Source organism: Macaca thibetana, chromosome 9 (genome assembly GCF_024542745.1).
Source record: "Macaca thibetana thibetana isolate TM-01 chromosome 9, ASM2454274v1, whole genome shotgun sequence".
NCBI lineage: Eukaryota > Metazoa > Chordata > Mammalia > Primates > Cercopithecidae > Macaca > Macaca thibetana.
Window position 1 is genome coordinate 122,570,159 of NC_065586.1, and position 19,546 is coordinate 122,589,704.

General features: G+C 43.1%; 1 protein-coding gene across 6 annotated transcripts in view; it reads right to left on the reverse strand.

Moving 5' to 3' along the window:
• C9H10orf90 (chromosome 9 C10orf90 homolog) overlaps nucleotides 1-19,546 on the reverse strand; it is a 238,070-nt gene that overhangs the window by 77,958 nt on the left and 140,566 nt on the right. For 3 of the 6 annotated variants that reach the window (XM_050803718.1, XM_050803715.1, XM_050803720.1), the window contains exon 3: nucleotides 2,641-2,732. In XM_050803718.1, the coding sequence (XP_050659675.1) occupies nucleotides 2,641-2,732 (92 nt within the window). Of the gene's footprint in view, nucleotides 1-2,640; nucleotides 2,733-8,688; nucleotides 9,043-9,868; nucleotides 10,093-19,546 lie in introns of those variants that run through there. The other 3 variants (XM_050803719.1, XM_050803717.1, XM_050803716.1) reach the window with 3 other exon arrangements.

Sequence of the window (19,546 nt, forward strand, 5' to 3'; positions counted from 1 at the left end):
CCTAGGGGCATTTCATCCTGAATGGAAGCGCATTTTCCAATGTATGAGCTTGCTCAATTATGTAGCAACAGGGGAAGACAGTTTAAAGACAAATGGAAAAATCTGATCTTTTCTCATTCTGCATCGTGAAACTGTTGCCTTTCCAGGCAGTTACTAAAAACAAAGAACTCAATGCAGTGTGACATAGAGCATTGAAAAGCCAGAAAGAATCTATTTCTTCCCCAATTTTTAAATTGTGGTGAGACACACATAACATTTACTATCTCAGCCATTTTTAAGTGTACAACTTAGTGGTATTAAATGCATTCATAATGTTGTACAACCATCACCACTATCCATTTCAAGAGCTCTTTTCGTCTTGTAAAACTGAAACTCTATACCCAGTAAACACTCACTTCCCAGTCCCTTTTCTCCATTCCCTCACAACCACCAAGAATCACTGCTTTTTTTTTTTTTTTAAAGGGGAGTGGGTAAGTAAATCCTGACTGCACAACTGCATCTTATATTCTGCAGAAATTAAAAATACAAATTACAAATAATTTAAATGACATGAGGAATTGCTTATGATGGGATATTACAAGAGAATAATACAAGAGAGCTACAAAAGTTAAATTACATCACAGTCTTATGTTAAAATGCATGGGGAAAATAGAGGAAAATGTACAGATAAATATTTTCTTATTTGTTTCCGTATTTTCCTATTTCTGCATGGGGTTGCTTTTACTTTTATTAAGAGGAAAATTTAAAAAAATTTTTTTAAAGAAGAGAACTCTGTTCTATATTTACTCCTTTTAAATAATCATTTGGCAGAAAAGGTGACTTCCTATCATTGCTACAGCTTGAATGCGTTTTGGAAGGAAAAATGATCAATCTTGTGGGGGCCCTGGAGGAGAGGCGGAGACTTACGGCAGCCACAGTCGCAGGGCAGCAGGGCAGTCCCTGGCGTGTTTCATCATCTTATGGCAGCCTTCTAGTGCACGCCCAGGGGCGAGCTCTAAACATTCCAAGTTAGGAGGAAAATTTGAGTCACCTACTGACCAAATTAGATGATCCAGATGATGCCAGAGCAGGTGGTCAGAAGGTATAATTTCCAGAGTTATTGAACTCAGTCATAGATAATGACCAAGCATGAGAGCGAAAGGGGAGAGAGAGAGAGAGAAAGAGAGAGAGAGAAGTCTGTGTGTGTGTGTGTGTGTGTGTGTGTGTGTGTGTGTGTGTGTGTGTTACAGGGATGCAGCCACATAGCCACAAACATGGGCATCAACATTAGTGTCTAAACTCTGATTAATTTATGACATCAATAGGAAAATGCTGAAATTTGCCAGCTCAATGTGAAAAACAGGTGACAAAGATCCTCAGTTGATACCTGTCTTAAAAAAGAGTAGCGGTGGAGCTCAGCGGGATTGCCCCCACGCCCTTCCCTGACTCGATCTCTCTCCTCCTAACTGGCATCTCCACCTAAGGACGGCTCTCAGTGATCCACTGCTCTTTCCACCCATTTTCCTCCCCAAACCCAGGGCTCTGACTCCTGCTCTGAGGGAGCAAATTAATTACAGCCATGCATCTTTACATCTGGAGACAGTGAGCTTGGTGCTTTCACATAGAAAGGGCTTTAAATATTGATGAGTAAATCTCAGGACCCCAAATAACTTCCTTTCTCCATCTTGTGGGATTTCAAGTCCCGAGTCTCTGAAGGAAATATTGAGCTTTATTAAATACAGAGCTAAATCAAAGTAACACCTAACACAAGCATTTTGGGTAAAAAAAAATTTAACAGGCATCTTTGTTACTTTAATCTGTTATGAGAGAGTGATTCTTATAATTTCACTCTCTCTTAGAACTACAAAAATTGGTGGCAGAATCTCCATTTGTGACAGATAGCAGAAGCCTTGTAAACTGTAACATCTTGGACAGTTTTTTAAGGTGAGAAAGTCCATAGTGTAAATCTTGTTAACTCAAAAGAGACTTCCACCACGACAGTCCTTTAGACCAAGCTCAGAACAAAAGCTCCAGAGCCAGGCAGATTATACGAGCTGTGAGATTTGGGGCAAGTCACCTACTGAAGCTGTAGTTTTCTCATTTTTAGGTATTAATATAAGAGCAGTACCTGTCTCATGGGGCTATGGGAAGGATTAACTGAATCAGTCGATTAGTCAGAGCCTGGTATATGATACATTGACAATATTAACCACTGTGCACCAAGCTCTTTTGTTCCCTACAATCTGAAATATTTCATCTCATAAATATGACCTCTGATTTTCTTCCCTGTTCAGACCACTGACAGTTTTTGCAGTTCTAACAACCTCTACCAGCTTGTTAGATTTCAGAGTATCTCTTTCGCATCTTCAAAATGCTGTATGGCATCATTCTCCCTCTCTTTCTATCTCTCTCTCCAGCAGATAAATTTTAGTTTAAAATTGAGAGCAATTGCCGTATTCTAAGATGTTGCAAGCTTACAAATTGTTGCTGAAGATGATAAAAGAATAATTACATCTATAGCGTGGTTAGATTGTTTGCCGCATTAATTCAATTTTTGACTAAATAAAATAAAACGCATTCACATCACAAGTAGGCCAGTGATTATGTTTTATAGATGGGTGCATTTTGCTGACTATTCTAGAAGTTAGAAATGTATGTTACCTTGGTGAAGTCAGATTTCGCCTCTGTGACATCAGACTGGAGATTTTTAAGGGCAATTTGATCGCTTGTACTGTGGTAGTTGTCCCGTAATCCTAGGCAAAAGGAGATAATATTGCTACTTTTTAGTAGATAAAAGGATAAAATGGAATATATAACTCTACTGTAAAATTTAATGTCACCTACTCACATATTCTATCAGCCAATAGTAAATCCAGGATAGTCTAACCATGACAAAACCTTGTACATTTCTCTTATTCCATCCCATCCATTTAACCTCTCTGGGTTCATTATTAGTTTATTCAGCTGCGAGATTTCTTCCATACGATCGTTTGTGTTCTTTAGACTCAGTCACAATTACACAATTTTAGGCCTATCATATTCACCAGCGTCCCAAGTTTATACTCAGCAGAAGAGAGATTCACATCTATAGATTTCCCAACATCACTAGAGCTAAGAATGAGTGAAATACAAAACTGACCTTCATTCAGCCTCTTCATGCAACCATTATTGGAGGGGTCATGGATGACTCAGAAACTGATATGAACACTGTTTTAGACCCTCTGAGGATAATTTAGTGATCATATCATGAGACACTCTACGTAAAATCCCCCACCTGTGCCTCTCTGTGAGTGTCTGCCACAAAGATAGCTAAGAATATTGTCAGGTCCAGCTGGACGGAGCAGCAGACCGAGAACTGGAGGAGCGGGATTCTAGTCCTGGATCCCCCAAGCACTAGCTTAATAACAGTGGACATATCTATGGATCTACTCTGCCTGAATTCCTCATCCACCAAACCTGCCCTGAGTGCCTCACGGAGTCCTGGGCAGAAGCTTTCCCTCAGATGCAAGCCAGCAGTACTACAAAGTCTACCCAGGGCTTACACGGCCTTACGCTACAGGGCTGTAATAAATGGCTCCCCAGCTGCTAGTGCAGGTGATGAGAAAGAAGAGATTTATGAAAGCAGCTCCCTAAACTAGAGTCCTGCCTTTATCAACTCATCAAAAAGGTTTATGAACATTTTAGATATACAGTCACGCACTGCACAACAACCTTTCAGTCAGTGAAGGACTGCATATATGACAGTGGTCCAATAAGATTATAATGGAGCTGAAAAATTCTTATCACCTACTGACACTGTAGCCATCAGAACGTTGTAGTATAATTGTTTGTTTAAATAAAAGTAGTGTAGCCTAAGTGTGCAATGCTCGTAGTCTACAGTAGTAGACAATACTGTCCTAGGCCTCCCCATTCACTCACCACTCACGCACTCACGCACTCACTCACTCATCCAGACCAACTTCCAGTCCTGCAAGCTCCATTCACGGGAGTTGTCCTATACAGGTAGCCCATTTTCTACCTTTTAGCCTGTATTTTTACTGTATCCTGTTTATGTTCAGATATGTTTGGATATACAAACGCTTACCACTGTGTTACAATTGCCTACAGTATTTAGCACAGTCGGACACTATACACGTTTCTAGCCTGGGAACAATAGGCCATACCATACGGTCTAAGTGTGTAGGAGGCTATACCATCTAGGTTTGTACATTCTACAAGGTTCGCACACCAACAAAATCCCCCAACCACATTTCTCAGAACATATCCCCATCCTGAAGCACTGCATGGCTGTAACTTAAAGAGTTTTATGAGGAAAATAATGTGCTCTAATATTTTCAAGTTTGGCAGATTTGCAGAAGGGTCAGGACATGGCTCGAGGGAATTTCAAGGGCCACCATTGACCTGTCCAGAGCCTGGCTGTGTCTCATCTTGTCCTTGGGTAACAGTGAGCGCCATCAGCTCTAATTCAGATGTGGGGCTGTGCCTCCATCTATGACTGCTATTGAGTGACAGAGACAGTTATCCAAGATGATGTGCACAGATTACTTTTTGTGAAGCACAAATATAAGAGCTGAAAGGTCTTTTGGATTCCTGTGCAGAGCTGATGCATCATGATGAACTGACAATAAAGCTGATGAAGACAGAAATCCTACTCTGGTCATGTGGCATCGCATGTGGTTAAGAACTTTGGAGTCAGCACAGGATGAGGCTAGACAGGTCTGGGCCTGCAGGTTTGGCCCCAGGCCAACCTACAGTGGATGGGCTGTATACCCTCTCTGAATTTCTTCTTTCATAAAATGCATGCAATAACACCTCCTGCAAAAATGCTGCCTTGCCATCAGTGCACTGAGGATACTGAATGGAAAGCATCTGGGCAGGGTGGAGTGTGGAGTTAATGTTTTATAAATGACACCAGTTATGATTGGCAATGAGCAGGATCAAGGCAGCCCTCCCCAAGACCCAACTGGTCGCTATCACTGTGGCATCAGTGGTCAGGAAGTCGCTGGAATCACAGCACAGAGTCCCAGCACCTGAATCCCAGATCTGGTTACTAGTGTGGCTTTGAGCAAGTTACTCAGCATCCTTTGGTTCCTCACCATGAGATGAAGACAATAAGGGTATCTGCTTCAGAGGGTTACTATAAGCAATTAAATGACATAACTACCCTTAGTGCAACGTTCAGCACATAACAACATGCAGCAAACACTAGCTTTGGGGAGATGCCTTGTCTCCAGCAGGGAGGCGGAGGAACTGCCATGATCAGATACACAAAGGCTGGGCACAAGCTGCCTGCGGTTGCTATGACAATTGACCACAAATTCAGGGCCTACACAACACCAATGTGGTATTCTCCAGTTCTAGAGGTCAGAAGTCCAACCTGGCCTCACTGGGCTAAAATCAAGGTGGTGGCAGGGCTAGGTTCCTTTCTGAAAGCTCTGGGGCAGGATTCTTTTCCTTGCCTTTTTCAGCTTGTAGAGGCTACCTGCATTCCTTGGCTCACAGCCCTGCATCGCTCAAACTTCTGCCTCCAATATCACATCTCCTTATCTGACTCTGACCCTTCTTCCTCCCTCTTGTAAGGACCCTTGGATTAGATTGAGCCCACCTGGAAATTCCAGGCTACCCTCCCCGTCTCCAGGTTATTAACTAAATCTCATTTGCCAAGTCCCTTTGGCCAAGGTAACATATTTATAAGTTTCAGGGATTAAGACATGAACATCTTTGTGGGAGGGGGGACATTATTCTGCCCACTACAGACTAGTTGAGGAGATGGAGGCACATGTATTGGATGTAAGGTAGGGCCTTTAAAATAATGAATATAAAGTCTATATAGCAACATGAGAAAGTGCTTACAATGTTATGTTTATCAAAAGAAGGAAAAAGCCTATGAACCACATGACTGCAACATTTAAAAAGTGTGTGTAGACATCTGAAAAAATAGTAAAGTTGTAACCGCATCAAGAAAGTGCCCTGGTTAAAGAAACGGGCAGAGGGTGTACAGGCCCTGAACACAGCAGCATACACTCCAAACAGGGCTTTGTCTCTAACTAAACTTCATTGATTCCCATGCCCCATTTGTGAAATTAGAATATGTGGTGGAGACTGTCTGAGTCCTGCCCTTTGCTGGGGAACTGCCACATACCTCAGCTGTTGGGAGAGTGACTGACAATGGCTCATAGCTTCGCTCTGAGAATGACCCTCCACGTTGAAGCACAGCCCAGGATGACTCTTAGGAATACAAAGGTTGGGGCCAGGCGCAGATGGCTCACTCCTGTAATCCCAGCACTTTGGGAGGCTGAGGCAGGTGGATCATAAGGTCAAGAGATGGAGACCCTCCTGGCCAACATGGTGAAATCCCATCTCTACCACAAAAATTAGCTGGGCGTGATGGTGCACACCAGTAGTCCCAGCAACTCGGGAGGCTGAAGCAGGAGAATTGCTTGAACCCACGAGGTGGAGGTTGCAGTGAGCTGAGATCATGTCATTGCACTCCAGCCTGGCAACAGAGTGACACTCCCTCTCAAAAAAAAAAAAAAAAAAAGGAGTACAAAGGTCAGGACAGCTCTGACTTTTATGCTCCAGAGCAAAAACCAAAGGCCTGACTTCACCTGACATCCTTGTTTGGCTCTTCCCCCTTCCTTATCAGGTTTCCCTCACTCTTCTGTGGTTCTTATCCTGAAGAACAGCCCAACCCCACTGCCCTCAGGCTCTGCCCCTCAGAAACCTTACCCGAGACAGGGTCCTCCCTGTATTCCTGCTCAACAGCAAGGGCTCCCAAAATGTGGTCCCCAGACCAGCAGCATCCATACGATGGGGGCACTTGTTAGAAATTCACATTCTTGTGTCTCACCTACTGACCTGCAGACCTAGCAAATGAGGAGCTTTGAGGAGGTTCAGCCCTATGCTTTAGCAAGCATTCCCGGACATTTGGCACAGCCCACATCCAGGAGTGCTTGTTGATCTAAGACAACTTAAGACATCTTTTACAGATGGTGAGTCTGAAGCCCCAGAAGAGAATCATAATGCCTTGATTCGAAAACCACTGCATGACTTTTAGAAAAATCACACCTAGTCTGTGGGCATGGGAATCTCAATGAGGCTTTTCATCAATGGTTTCACTTCAAACAAAACTGTCATAGAAAAAAAAAAAAAAGTCATGAGAGCCAGCATGCTTTTATTTTGAAAGTAATTAAAAACCAGCCCAATTAGCCCCCCAAAGTTATTGCTGGTTTATGACTCACTTGTGTTTGCTACCCAGGACGCGGACCCTCTGTACCCAGGGAATGTGTGTGTTCACTAGTAGGTGCCAAGAGCTCTTCTCTCCTAAGATGATTGGAAGGATTGCATCTGCTGCTATCTCCATCAGCCTGAACCACACATCCCAAACCATTCCTCACTTTGAGCACCTTCCCAGAGGCTACAACCACCATGAATGAACATACCATGAGGTCCTGAGTCAAGCACTTTGAGAATCCTGGTTTCCTGCCTGGAGGGTGGTGTGTGTTTCAGCAACGGAATTCCACTGAGCAGGAATTTAGGCAGTGCTCAGGGCGTGTGGGGCCCTGAGCTGAGAGATAAAGGTATGCTCTCTTTTTCCAGCAACTGTAAGAGAAAGTCACGGCTTTGCTATTCCTGGCCTTAATAAGCCACAGACAGAGCCCTTCCAGCAGAGGGAACCAGGAAAAGTTGGTGGGGGGGAGGAGACACTTGACATGGCCTTGTCAGATAGGGTTGGGTTTAGACACAGGTGAACGGAGTGGAGAGGGATCGTGGCACAGCCCAAGCCACAGTCAAACAGAAAGGCAGGAATGGCTTAAGATAAAGTATAAAAGCAGAAAAATCTAGCTTATTTGGAGAATAGCAAGTAGAATATTGGTTGAATCATAGAATATGGTTAAAAATTATGTCCAATTCCAATCTGTTGCCCAATACTGCTTGGCTTGTCTCTACAAAAGTAGCAGACAAGCACCATCACATATTGCCTCGTGAACTGATCCACCCAAGAAATGTGCAAATGGCAAATGCCCAGAGGCCTTCAGTTTGTTTAATAATTACACTTACTCTCCTACCTACATCATTAGCGACAGAGGCAGGGAAGGGACACTCAAATTCTTACTTCTTGGATTTTTACATGCCTTCTCTTATTTCTAGTCTTATGGAAGTCAAGGTTTATTCTGAATTTTCACCATCCTTTTAACAATACTCCTTGTTAATATTTTAAAACAGATGTTTCTCTGAGAGAACCACTTTTCAGCTTTAAATTCAGCTAATCATCTCGGTGTGATTCGATGCTGTTGACTACCCAGTTTCTCCGGGAAGTCTTCCTGTCTTCGACTTCTCGTCTCGTCTTTTTCCTCTTGGCTACTGTATCTTACTTTCTTTTGGGGGTTCTCTCCTTGACATTCCTCTGTCCTGCCTTTGTGCCCTCTTCGCAAACCTGAGGGACCAATCCAGCCAAGGAGAGGCCAGATCCCCTCCGTGAGCACCGCCTCAGAGCCAGCTGCCTCCAAGTCGCCTCAAACAGCTTTTGCAAAAGGAAACCAACCAGACCCCTTCATGGTTCTCCGTCCCTTCTTCCTCCTATGTCATCGCCTTGGCCAGTGGCCGAGCAAAAACCAAAGGCCTGACTTCATCTGAGGCAACATCCTCCTCACCCTCCCGCTGCCCTCACTGGAAACAGAGGCGCCCACTCCGCACCCTCCTCCTCACCTCCAACATCCAACTGAAAGCCAAGGCCAAGGCCGTTTGCTCCTGAAAGAAAGGCTCTGCTCCATTGCATCAGTTCACCTCCCTGCCCTGCTGGTGTCAGCAAGGTCACAATCAAGCTGGTGACCCCACCAGCCTTATCTCCCAGCCGGTCCTGCCAAACCTTCTTGACATTGCCAGTGTGTGACTGTGAAAGCCACATGGTCCTTCGAAAACTCAAATGCAAGGGACGTGTTTCTCCCCAAGAAAAGGTACAAAATCGAAGCACACATGTAGAGGGACCCTGGGAGTTCAAGGAGCTCAGGTTAGAAATCCTTAAACCCAGTCTGCTTCCCACAGGTGGCTGGCTTGATGACTGTGAGTGCTGCCTTCCCCTTTTCCCCCACTGGGCTAACTCCTAACTCCTCACCGGTGACATGGCTCAAGATCGCTTCTCTTAGAAGGACGTGCCGATCCGCCGCTACCCCACATGGCCCCCAAGCTGGACTGGAGCCTGCATTCGTCCCCAGGACTTCCGTGAAAAGTGACCACAAAGGGAACAGCTGGATACAACAGGGATTTACTGCCTCCCAGTTCTGGAGGCCAGAAATCCAGGTGTCAGGACCGTGTTCCCTCTGAAGGCCCTAGGGGAGGACCCTTCCTTGCCCTTCCCAGTGTCCCATGGTCGCTGGCATCCTCTGTGTCCCTTGGGTTGGGACAGCCCCTCTCTAATCTCTGCCTCCACCTGTACATGGCCATCTTCCCTGGATGTGCGTCCAAAACTCTCTCCTTTATAAAGACACCAGTCATTGGATGTAAGGCCCACCCTACTCCAGCGTGACCTCATCTTAACTCCATGACGTCTGCCGAGGTCCTTATCCAAATGGCCCTTATCCCAATAAGGTCACATTCACAGGTATCAGGGGTTAGACCTGGAACATATCCTTTTCAGAACACTATTCAGCCAGCCCACACCAGCACCCCCGACAGGCGCTACCGTGCATCCTTTTCATGCTGTTGTGTAATGATCTGTTCCTGAGTATCTCCCCAAGTTAGCCCAGGTCTTTAGAGATACCTGGTTCATCTCCTTTCCCCTGGGGCCTCACACAGTACTGGGCCCAGAAGACACTCAGTGTGGACAGAATGAACAGATTACTTTATATTTTAATAACGGTTATATCTGTGGGAAAGAATTAGAACGTACCTTCTCCAGACAGTTTGAGCATATTCTACTGAGGTTTCAAAGCCATTTTACTCAGTTTCAAAGGTCTTTTAATGACAAGGACGCATTTGGCTAAATGAAAGAAAAAAATGGCCACAGTTTACCTCTGTAACTAGGCTCCGAATGAGTCAGGCTTCCACCTTCCGGCCTCGGCCAAAGAACCTCAAAGCTCTATGTGTGATGAAGTCACCGGAATGTTTACAGGGCAACCATGGGAGGGGGCATACAAGCCCACCTTGTGACATTTCTTGTTAGCAGCAATCATCTCTTTGATGTTTACATCTGAGGCTTCTTTGACGAGTAAAACAAGTTTGCATGAGAGTTATTTAAAAGTTTTCTTAGTATTAAAATATATCCAGATAACATCACACTGGTGATTAGTCTACTTGTTACCAATTTTTTTTACAAACGGTTTATATAGAAAATTGAGCAATATAAAAATTTACCATGCAAGCTCTTATAAGAATGATTGGTTTTCAATCTAATGAAATATCTGACACTAAATTATAATGAGCATTGTTTTATAATTTATACCCAACCAAATTTGAGGTAGCTTATAGTTAATAATGCAGTTTAAAAACAGTAAAACAAACTGATTTAAAAAAAAAAAAAAAAAAAAGCACATAATGAGCTGGAGAAGTCACTGAATCAAACTCAAAAACCTGGGCTAAAGATGGCACTGGCAGCTGGGTGCGGTGGCTCACGCCTGTAATCCCAGCACTTTGTGGAGGCCGAGGTGGGCAGATCACCTAAGGCCAGAAGTTCGAGACCAGCCTGACCAACATGGAGAAACCCCATTTCTACTAAAAGTACAAAATTAGTCAGGCATGGTGATGCATGCCTGTAATCCCAGCTACTTGGGAGGCTGAGACAGGAGAATTGCTTGAACCCGGGAGGCGGAGGTTGCGGTGAGCCAAGATCATGCCATTGCACTCCGGCCTGGGCAACAAGAACAAAACTCCATTTCAAAAACAAACAAAAAGAAAAAGAGAGACAGCACGGGCACAGACGAATCACAACGACAGGGTGAGTTCCCCACTGCCGAAGTAAAGGGGAAATGTGAGAAATTGCATAACTTATTGTCTTTCCAATGAAATACACCATTTTATAAGGCGAGCAGTTTTTATTTTCTGGGATAAAGCCTGGGTCATTATATAAATGCACAGTGGCTTTGTAAGCCGTTTCACAAACACAAGACAAATGGAAATTTCGCTGGATAATCCCAAGCCCCTTGCGTCTGGTCAGGGTCTCCGTCACATCATAATGGCTAAAACGCATTGCACATTAATCGTGAGCCACACACCTGCTAAACACTGGTCAGGTGTTATCTCCTTTAATGGAAGAAATGACCTTGTGGGGAGGGCACTATGACTACTCATTTTACAGATGAGGAAGTTGAGCTCCATTTATGTCTCTTACTAGGTGTCACCCCTCCCGTAAGACTAAAGCTGCGAGTTTGCAATATGAATAATCACTGTACATGATTAGGAGAAGGCAAAAGTAGAGCTGCTTGAGTTTTGACGCCTGGTCCAGGTTGACGCTTGGTGCCACCACATTTTAACGCTGTCTAACCTTGGATGAGCCACGTAACCTCCTTGCCTCTGTTTGTTCCTCTGTAAGAGAGAGGCTGGCATAGGCTTTGTTGGGCTGGGAATCATTAAATGAGGCAAATAAAGGTTTTCATGGGCTCAGCACAGTGCTGTCACAGAACGGGCCCTCAAAAAACAATGTGTTATTAGCCACAGTTTTACACATAATTTTCATCTCTCTCAGAAAATTATGGGTTATAATGAAGACGTTGTAAAATCCTATTCTGCTGAATTTTGTAGTCACTTGGGCTCTAGCTGAATCTGAGACCCGTGGAGTGTGAAGGACGGTCCTCCGGCCCGTGGCAGCCAGGGTGGGATGTTCCAGCTTCGTTTTCCCTGTGGCTGGAGTGTGGGTATCTCCTAGTGACAGAGCAGGAGCACCAGCCTCAAGGATGATGATGACAACCAAATACAATAATGCACGTGAAAGCACCCCGCTCATGGGTACCACATCGATGTGATCAAGCCAGTATCTCAGAGCCGCAAACATTTACGGACAAAATAGCATGTTTGAGGGCCTGAGTTGGGTGCTGAGATAGCAACGATGCAGAGAACACAGGAATCCCTGCCTTGGAAGAACTCACAGTCTAATGGGGAGATGACACACATAAAGAGATATTTTTCCATGCAATGTGGATCTGACCATTTTCTCTTCTCTCATGAGTTGTCTCGTGTTTTGATACTCGTGGTAAAATACACATAAAATGTACCATGTTCATTATTTCTAAGTGTGCAGTGGTATTAAGTACTTTCCTAACATGCAAGAGTTACCATCATCCATCTCCAGAACTCTTTAACCTGCAAAATGGAAACTCTCTCCCCATTAAACACTAACTCCCCCTTCCCACCTTCCCTCAGCCCTTAACAACCACTGTTCTACTGTCTATTCCTACAAATTTGCCTACTCTAGGAACCTTATACAAATGCAATCATACAGTATTTGCCTTTGTGTGGCTTATTTCACTTAGCATGTCTTCAAGGTTCATCCGTGTTGTAGCATGTGTCAGAATTTCCTTCCTTTTTAAGGATAAATGATATGCTATTGAATGTATAGCCTACAATGTCCATATCCCTACATCTGTCAGTGGACACTAGTCGCCACTTAGCTATTGCAAATAATGCTGCAATGAACATGGTTGTACAAATGTGTATCCAAGTCCCTGATTTCAATTCCTTCTTAAGAATTGTATTTTGCCTTTCATTCTATAGTTCTTGATCTTATTCTATAATATTTTCTTAGCACAAACTAGTTCTTGTTTTGAGCGGTAGGTGGAGGTGGCAAGGAGATAGATCTATGGATAGATAAATTTGGTAGTAATCTTAAAACCATCCTTAAAAACATTCCTTCCTCCCTTCATGACCACATGAGCAGAGGGAGCAGGATATAAGAATGAGGGTCTTGTTTTCAGACCTCGATGGACATAAGCAGTTAGACACAGGTGGTCTCTGTTGTGTAACTCAAACATCTTCAATGTGGACATCAATGTGACAGGAAGAGGAGGCACTCTCCTCTCAGAAAGATTCCAGAGCTGGGAGGCAGCCCAGATCAGGGAGAACTGAGACCTGGGTAGCAGGGACAGGAATTCTGTTGGGAAGACCAGGAAATGCACAGCCTCACCTAAGCAGAGAGTCAGGGCTTAGGCAGCGAGAAGGTGCACTGGGAGAAGTTGAAAGATGACAAGTTAGTCCCCATTTGGGGAGCCTTAGTAGGACACAGCATGATATGCTGAGAAGAGTCCAGACAGCAAGGACACTAGGCTCCAGATCCCACCTGGCCACTCAGCCATGTCAGCCCCTCCTCTGGACTCAGCTTCCTCATCGGCAAGGCAAGGAGTGCACGGACCTGTATGACCCCTAGGGTGCCGTCTAGCTCTGCCACGAGGGCTTCTCCTACAAGAGCTGGGGGCCATTGAGAGACAGTGCATGTGAGAGGGAGGCAGTCTCCATTAGCTTGCTTCTCTCATTAAGTGGAAAACGCCATCATTTTCATCACGATGTACTCCCTCCTTTGTCAAGCTCACTGAACAAGAATCGTTATTACATAGTATTGAAAGTCACGGTGTGGTTTGATTTCAGAGGAGACTGTTTCTGCCCTTGCAGGTGGGTGGCAGAAAATTGGGATGCTTCTGTGGACAACAGTGGCCAGAAAGAGACACCACCCCCAACCGCCACCCCAGCCGCCACCCCAGCTTCCCCCTAAGAGAGATCCATGCTACAACAGGGTCCCAATTACCAGACTCATTAGCCAGGCGACTTTCTGTAGGATGAGCAAGGATGAATTATTTGCTTTTAGTTCAGGACTGGTGAACAAGCAACCCACCAGGAAGAAAAATGGGACGTCTTTGAAACTTCCTGCAAAAGAGGACCTGGAGGTGCCTTCAGCCCACTGCAAAGCCACACACTTCAGTGAGACCAAAGAATTTGTCAGCTCAGGTTCTTTCGTTAACAGACAGATTCATTACGTAAACAAGACACAAAAACATTTTCCTAAGATGTCGGGATGGGTTTCCTCTCCTTCCCCAGCAGCAACGTGACTCTTGTTTGTGGGACTGTGGGGCTTCTTGTTTCTCATCTGTTTGGCTGAATTGGCCGGAGCAGAATGTCTGGAGCCCGGAGCTGGAACCCGCAGAAATGATTACAGGCTCCACTGTGAGCTGGACAAATGAGGTTGGGGCAGCATCTGAAAGCCCAAGTCATAAATCTCTCATTATAAGAGCCATTAGCCACACACTGCACACCAGGGGTCTGGAGAGCCACTGTCACTGGACCCGGTCCGAGAGCCCAGCATCAAAGGAAAAACCCAGGCTCAAGATGCTCACACCACTGCCATTATCCTGTGTCCCCACTTAGAAAACCAAAGTGGCCTCGCTACAGAACTCTCCAATGGCTTATCAGCAATGCCAGACAATTAGAACAAGGTTGTTCTTCTCCCTGGGGTGGGTTTTGTTTCGAGTTCTTTGGCTCTTTGTTTTTGCTGTTGCTGTTTAATGGAGCGAGGAGCCCTGCACTCCCCGTGTTATTCCCTGCTGTGTAGCAGACCTTCAATTCAGGCAAGAACAGGGAAACTGTCCTCTTAAATGGGTAGGCACCTAAGAATCCAAAGCTGCCTAAATAGCTTGTCCACACCTGCCACAACCAAAAATAAATAAATAAATACAAATATATAAATATAAATATACATATATATAATATATATATATATATATATATATATATATATATATAGAAGCAGCAGAGGCAAAGAGGGGCAGGGCTCTCCAGAGAGGCCCCAGCTAAGAAGTTGCAGAGTCAGGCTCTCTCAGTCAAGTCTAAGAGAGGCCCCAGGTCTCTGACTTTTAGTCCCATTCTCTCCTAACCACAGCCCTTCCTTCTGGGCTAAGATGATCTCTCCTCTCTCTGCAATTGACTTTTCTTTTTTTTTTTTTGAGACGGAATCTTGCTCTGTTGCCCAGGCAGGAATGGCACAATCTCGGCTCACTGCAAGCTCCGCCTCCCAGGTTCACGCCATTCTCCTGCCTCAGTTTCCCAAGTAGCTGGGACTACAGGCACCCACCACCACGCCCGGCTAATTTTTTGTATTTTTAGTAGAGAAGGGGTTTCACCGTGTTAGCCAGGATGGTCTCGATCTCCTGACCTCGTGATCTGCCCGCCTCGGCCACCCAAAGTGCTGGGATTACAGGTGTGAGTCACAGCGCTCAGCAGACTAATTTTTTTAATAACAGCTTTATTGAGATATAATTTACATACCATATAGTTTACCCTTTTAAAGTGCACAATTCAGTGGTTTTTGTATATTCACCAAGTTGTGCAACCATCACCAAATTCCAGAACATTTTCATCATCCCCAAAAGAAGTCCCATACCTGTTAGTAGCACTCATCATGATCCCTTCACCCCAGCACCTGGCAACCACTCATCTACTGTCTCTCTCTGGATTTATCCATTCTGGACATATCCTATAAATTGCATCATATAATATGTGGCCTTTTATTTCTGGCTTCTTCTGCTTATCTTAATGCTTTCAAGGTTCATCTATGCTGTAACACGTATCAAGACATCCTTGCTTCTTAAGGCTGAATAATATTCCAGGGCATAGGTGGACCACATATGTTGCATCTCTTCAACAGCTGATGGACATTTGAGTTGTTCCCACTTTGGGGTCATAATACTACTACTGCGAAAATTCATGCACAAGCTTTTGAGTGGATATATGTGTTCTATTCTCATATATACCTAGGAGTGGAATTGCTGGGTCGTACGATCACACCACGTTTAAATTTGAGGAACTGCCAAACTGTTTCCCAAAGTGTACCATTTTACATTCCCACTAGCGATGTATGAGGGTTTCACTTTTCCCCAGCCTTCCTCACTGTTGTTATTGTCCGTCTTTTGGATTATGGCCAATCTAGTGGGTGTGAAGTGGTATCTCATTATGGTTTTGATTTCCATTTCCCTAATGGCTAATGATAATGGAGCATCGTTTCACGTGCTTATTGGCCATTTACATTTCTTCTTTGGAAAAATGTCTTTCCAGATCCTTTGCTCATTTTATAACTGGGTTGTTTGTCTTTTCTTAGGATTTCTGGGGAAAAGATGCTTAGTGATGCCTCCCTACCCCTGCCAATGAGTGAAAGAAGCAGTGATGATTCTCAGACTCCGTAAGGCAGCATCTCATATCTATGTACCTTTAATGTCAGAGACATTTCTGTCATTTCTGACATGGGGGCTAAGAGAATGTTCTTTGGAGTCCCACAGACATGGGTTTGAATCTAGCTTGGTCACTTATAAAATCTGTGACTTAGAAGTCACCTGACTTCTCTAGACCTCAGCTTCCCCATCTGCAAAGCAGGGATTGTGATGTCTATTTCATCAGATTATGAGAGCTAAGAAAGAAGACACATAGAAAGCCTTTAGCACACTGCCTGGCATGTAGGAAGCACGTAATACAATTTAGTTTTTATTTATCCAGCAAATATTTATACAGCATTGACCACGGGCCAGGCATTGGTCTAGGCATCAAAGTCACAGCAATGAGCAAAACAGCCAGAAAAGGCTCTGCCCTCACGGAGCTTACGTGTAGTTAACTTTCTTTAAAACGTTAACGATGCTAGTTACTATTACAATTTAACATTTTTACTGTTGATTGCAAAATAAGTACCAGCTCATCAGAAACCAGAAACTAGGAAGACAAGATAAAGGAAGTTTCACTAATGAACTTGAACTTTACAGAGAGACAAAGCATTAGCTTCAGTAATTACAGCTCTCCTGCCAGGCCCCAAGTGTGGCCTTTCCTTCCTTTCTGCTTGTAGAGAGAGATGGGGAAGGAGAGGTGCCTGAGAAGCCATAGACTGCGGGTCCACCAGGTCTCAGGAACGGAAAAAAAGGAGCAAACACCAGATTTAGCATTTCCAGATATCTAGACAAAGAGAGAGCTCATACGTACCAATAAATATACTTACTAATCTTGGGGAGTTTTGCAAGCATAAAAATAATTTTTTAAGTGTAAAAGAAATAAATGAGAAGAGTGTGTGGCAAGAAAGAGCAAGGAATGAACCTCTTGATGCTTGAAAAACTGGTCCAACAGGGCTGGGTGGGGCTGAACATGACACTGATTAACAGGAAAACTGCTAGCCTAGGCTAAAGAACGCTTCTGAAGCGTGGTGGTGAAACTCATTTGAGTAAATGAGGTCCTGAGATCATGAGAAACACTGTTCTACTTAGAGGTCAGCAAGTCTGCAGTGGCAACGCTCATCCGAACCGTGCTCAAGGCCAGCTCCATCACAGCCCAGCAGTGGGAGCCAAGCGAGTCACTTACCTCCTCTTGGTTTCCTCATCTGCAAAATGGGCTCAACAACCCTGATCCCATCTGGACCTGAGGCTGGACTCTCAGGTCCTTCTTAGAGGACATTCCCACAGCCTGCAATGCTGATTCTCAGCTCACTGCAGGGTTCTCTGTGAGCCAGACAACAGCAGCCTCTTTTTGTGTGTAAAGGGGAGAGGATATGTCAAATCTGAGTAGACAGCAGTATCAATGACTGCCATTTGGAGAAAAGTAGATCTGTAAAGGTAGATGTAGCCAGGGATCTGCCGTATCAGATATCAAAACTTATTATGAAGGCGAGAAGAAAGGTAGGTCATTGCTACAGAAATAAACAAAAATGGGCTAGTGGAAAAGAAAGAATAAGGAACCCAAAAAGAGACGCTCACATATATGGATGTGAAAAATAATGAGGTGAGACTATCCGTCAGTGGATATACACAATAAACACAACATTTTACAAACTACAATAAATGATGCTGGGACAATTAGCTACCATTATTTTAAAAACCAAAATTAGACATCTTTTCCTTACCATACCTACAAATCAACTCCAGATAATCTAAAAACTGAAATGTAAAAGGTAAAACTTTAAAACATTCTTTAAAGATAAAATAGTTAATATTTTCATGATCCTGAATAGGAAAGGATATCTTTAGAATATTCCCAAAGACAAACACTATTAAATAAAAGTTTGATAATTTCAATTATTTTTAATGTAATAATTGCTGATCATCAAAAGATTCCATAAAGAGAGGAGGTGAGCCACAATTTAGAAGAAGATATTTGTAACCCATATAACAGATAAAGGGTTATTATGGTGATTTAAAACTAATTTTAAAACCCCCGTAAATTAATTTGAGAAAGACCACCAGCCCAATGGAAAAATAGACAAAGACAAAATAGCCATTTCTCAGTAGAATCACATTTTCCCCAAGCAACTGAAGAGATATTCCACCTCATTAGTAAAGAGAGAAAGGCAAAATAAAATGACAATAAGAGACCATTTCGCATCTACCCAGATTGGCAAAAAATCAGTGGTATTAAATACTGGTGAGGACGTCAGACAATAGAGGCTCCCACGTATGATCAGTGAGCACAACTAATATGATCACTATGAAGAGCAACCTCATCAACAGAAAGATGCAAATACCTAACACCTAGCAATTCTGCTCTTATTCACAATATTTCATCAAAATCTAACACTTCATTGATTATAAGATGTGCCATTTAAAAATGTATCATCAAGGAATAAAAAGCTGCTAATTATACTCTAAGATGTCATTAATTTTAATACATATTCTGGTCTCAGAGATATTAAAATGTAAAAAAATGCATCTTAAACTAAATGAAATATAGTATGTACATTTTAAAACCTCTTGTACATTTGCACTGGGATATATAAGACTGTTTATTGCATCGATTTTTAATGGTGTCAAAAAAAGCTCCTGTAAACAACAAAAAATGTTCTTTGACAAGAGAATTTATAAACAGTGAAATATTCAACTATCTAGCAGTGAAAATGAATAAAGTATAGGTGTGCACATTAACATGGATGAGAAAAAGCAAACCAAAATAAGAGTGGAAACAGAAAATAATCAATAAAACAGAAATGATAGAAAAACTTAACAAAGTTAAAAGGCAGTTCCTAAAAAAAAAACACAAATCAGTCTAGAAAAAAATTTAAAACACACAGAAATTTCTATTGTCAGGAATAAGAGAGACGTTATTACTGCAGAGACTATAGACATGAAAAGGATAATAAGAGAATATTATGAATAACTTTCATGTGAATAAATTCAACTTAGAAAAAAATAAACAAATTGCTTGAAAAAAATACCTTACCAAAATGATACAATATGAAACAGAAAGTATGAAGACCCTATATCTATTAAAGAATTGACCCATTATCAAAAATCTTCCCATAAAGAATATGCCAGGTCCAGGTAGCTTCACTGGAGACAAGAAAATGAAAGGGATAGAATGAGAAGGAAGAAACCAAACCTAGCCAAGGCAGCCTGCAGGCACATGTGGGAAAAATGAACTCTATCAAACATTTCAGGAAGAAGACATTCCAACCCTATAAAACATAAGAAAATAAAGGAGGCTAGCAAAAGCCAAACTGCAAAACCTGATAAAGAGATTACCAAAAAACAAAACCAAAAAAGCAAAACAGAGAGAGGGAGGAAGGAAGAATGAAAATTACTGATTAGGCCAGGCACAGTGGCTCACGCCTGTAATCCCAGCACTTTTG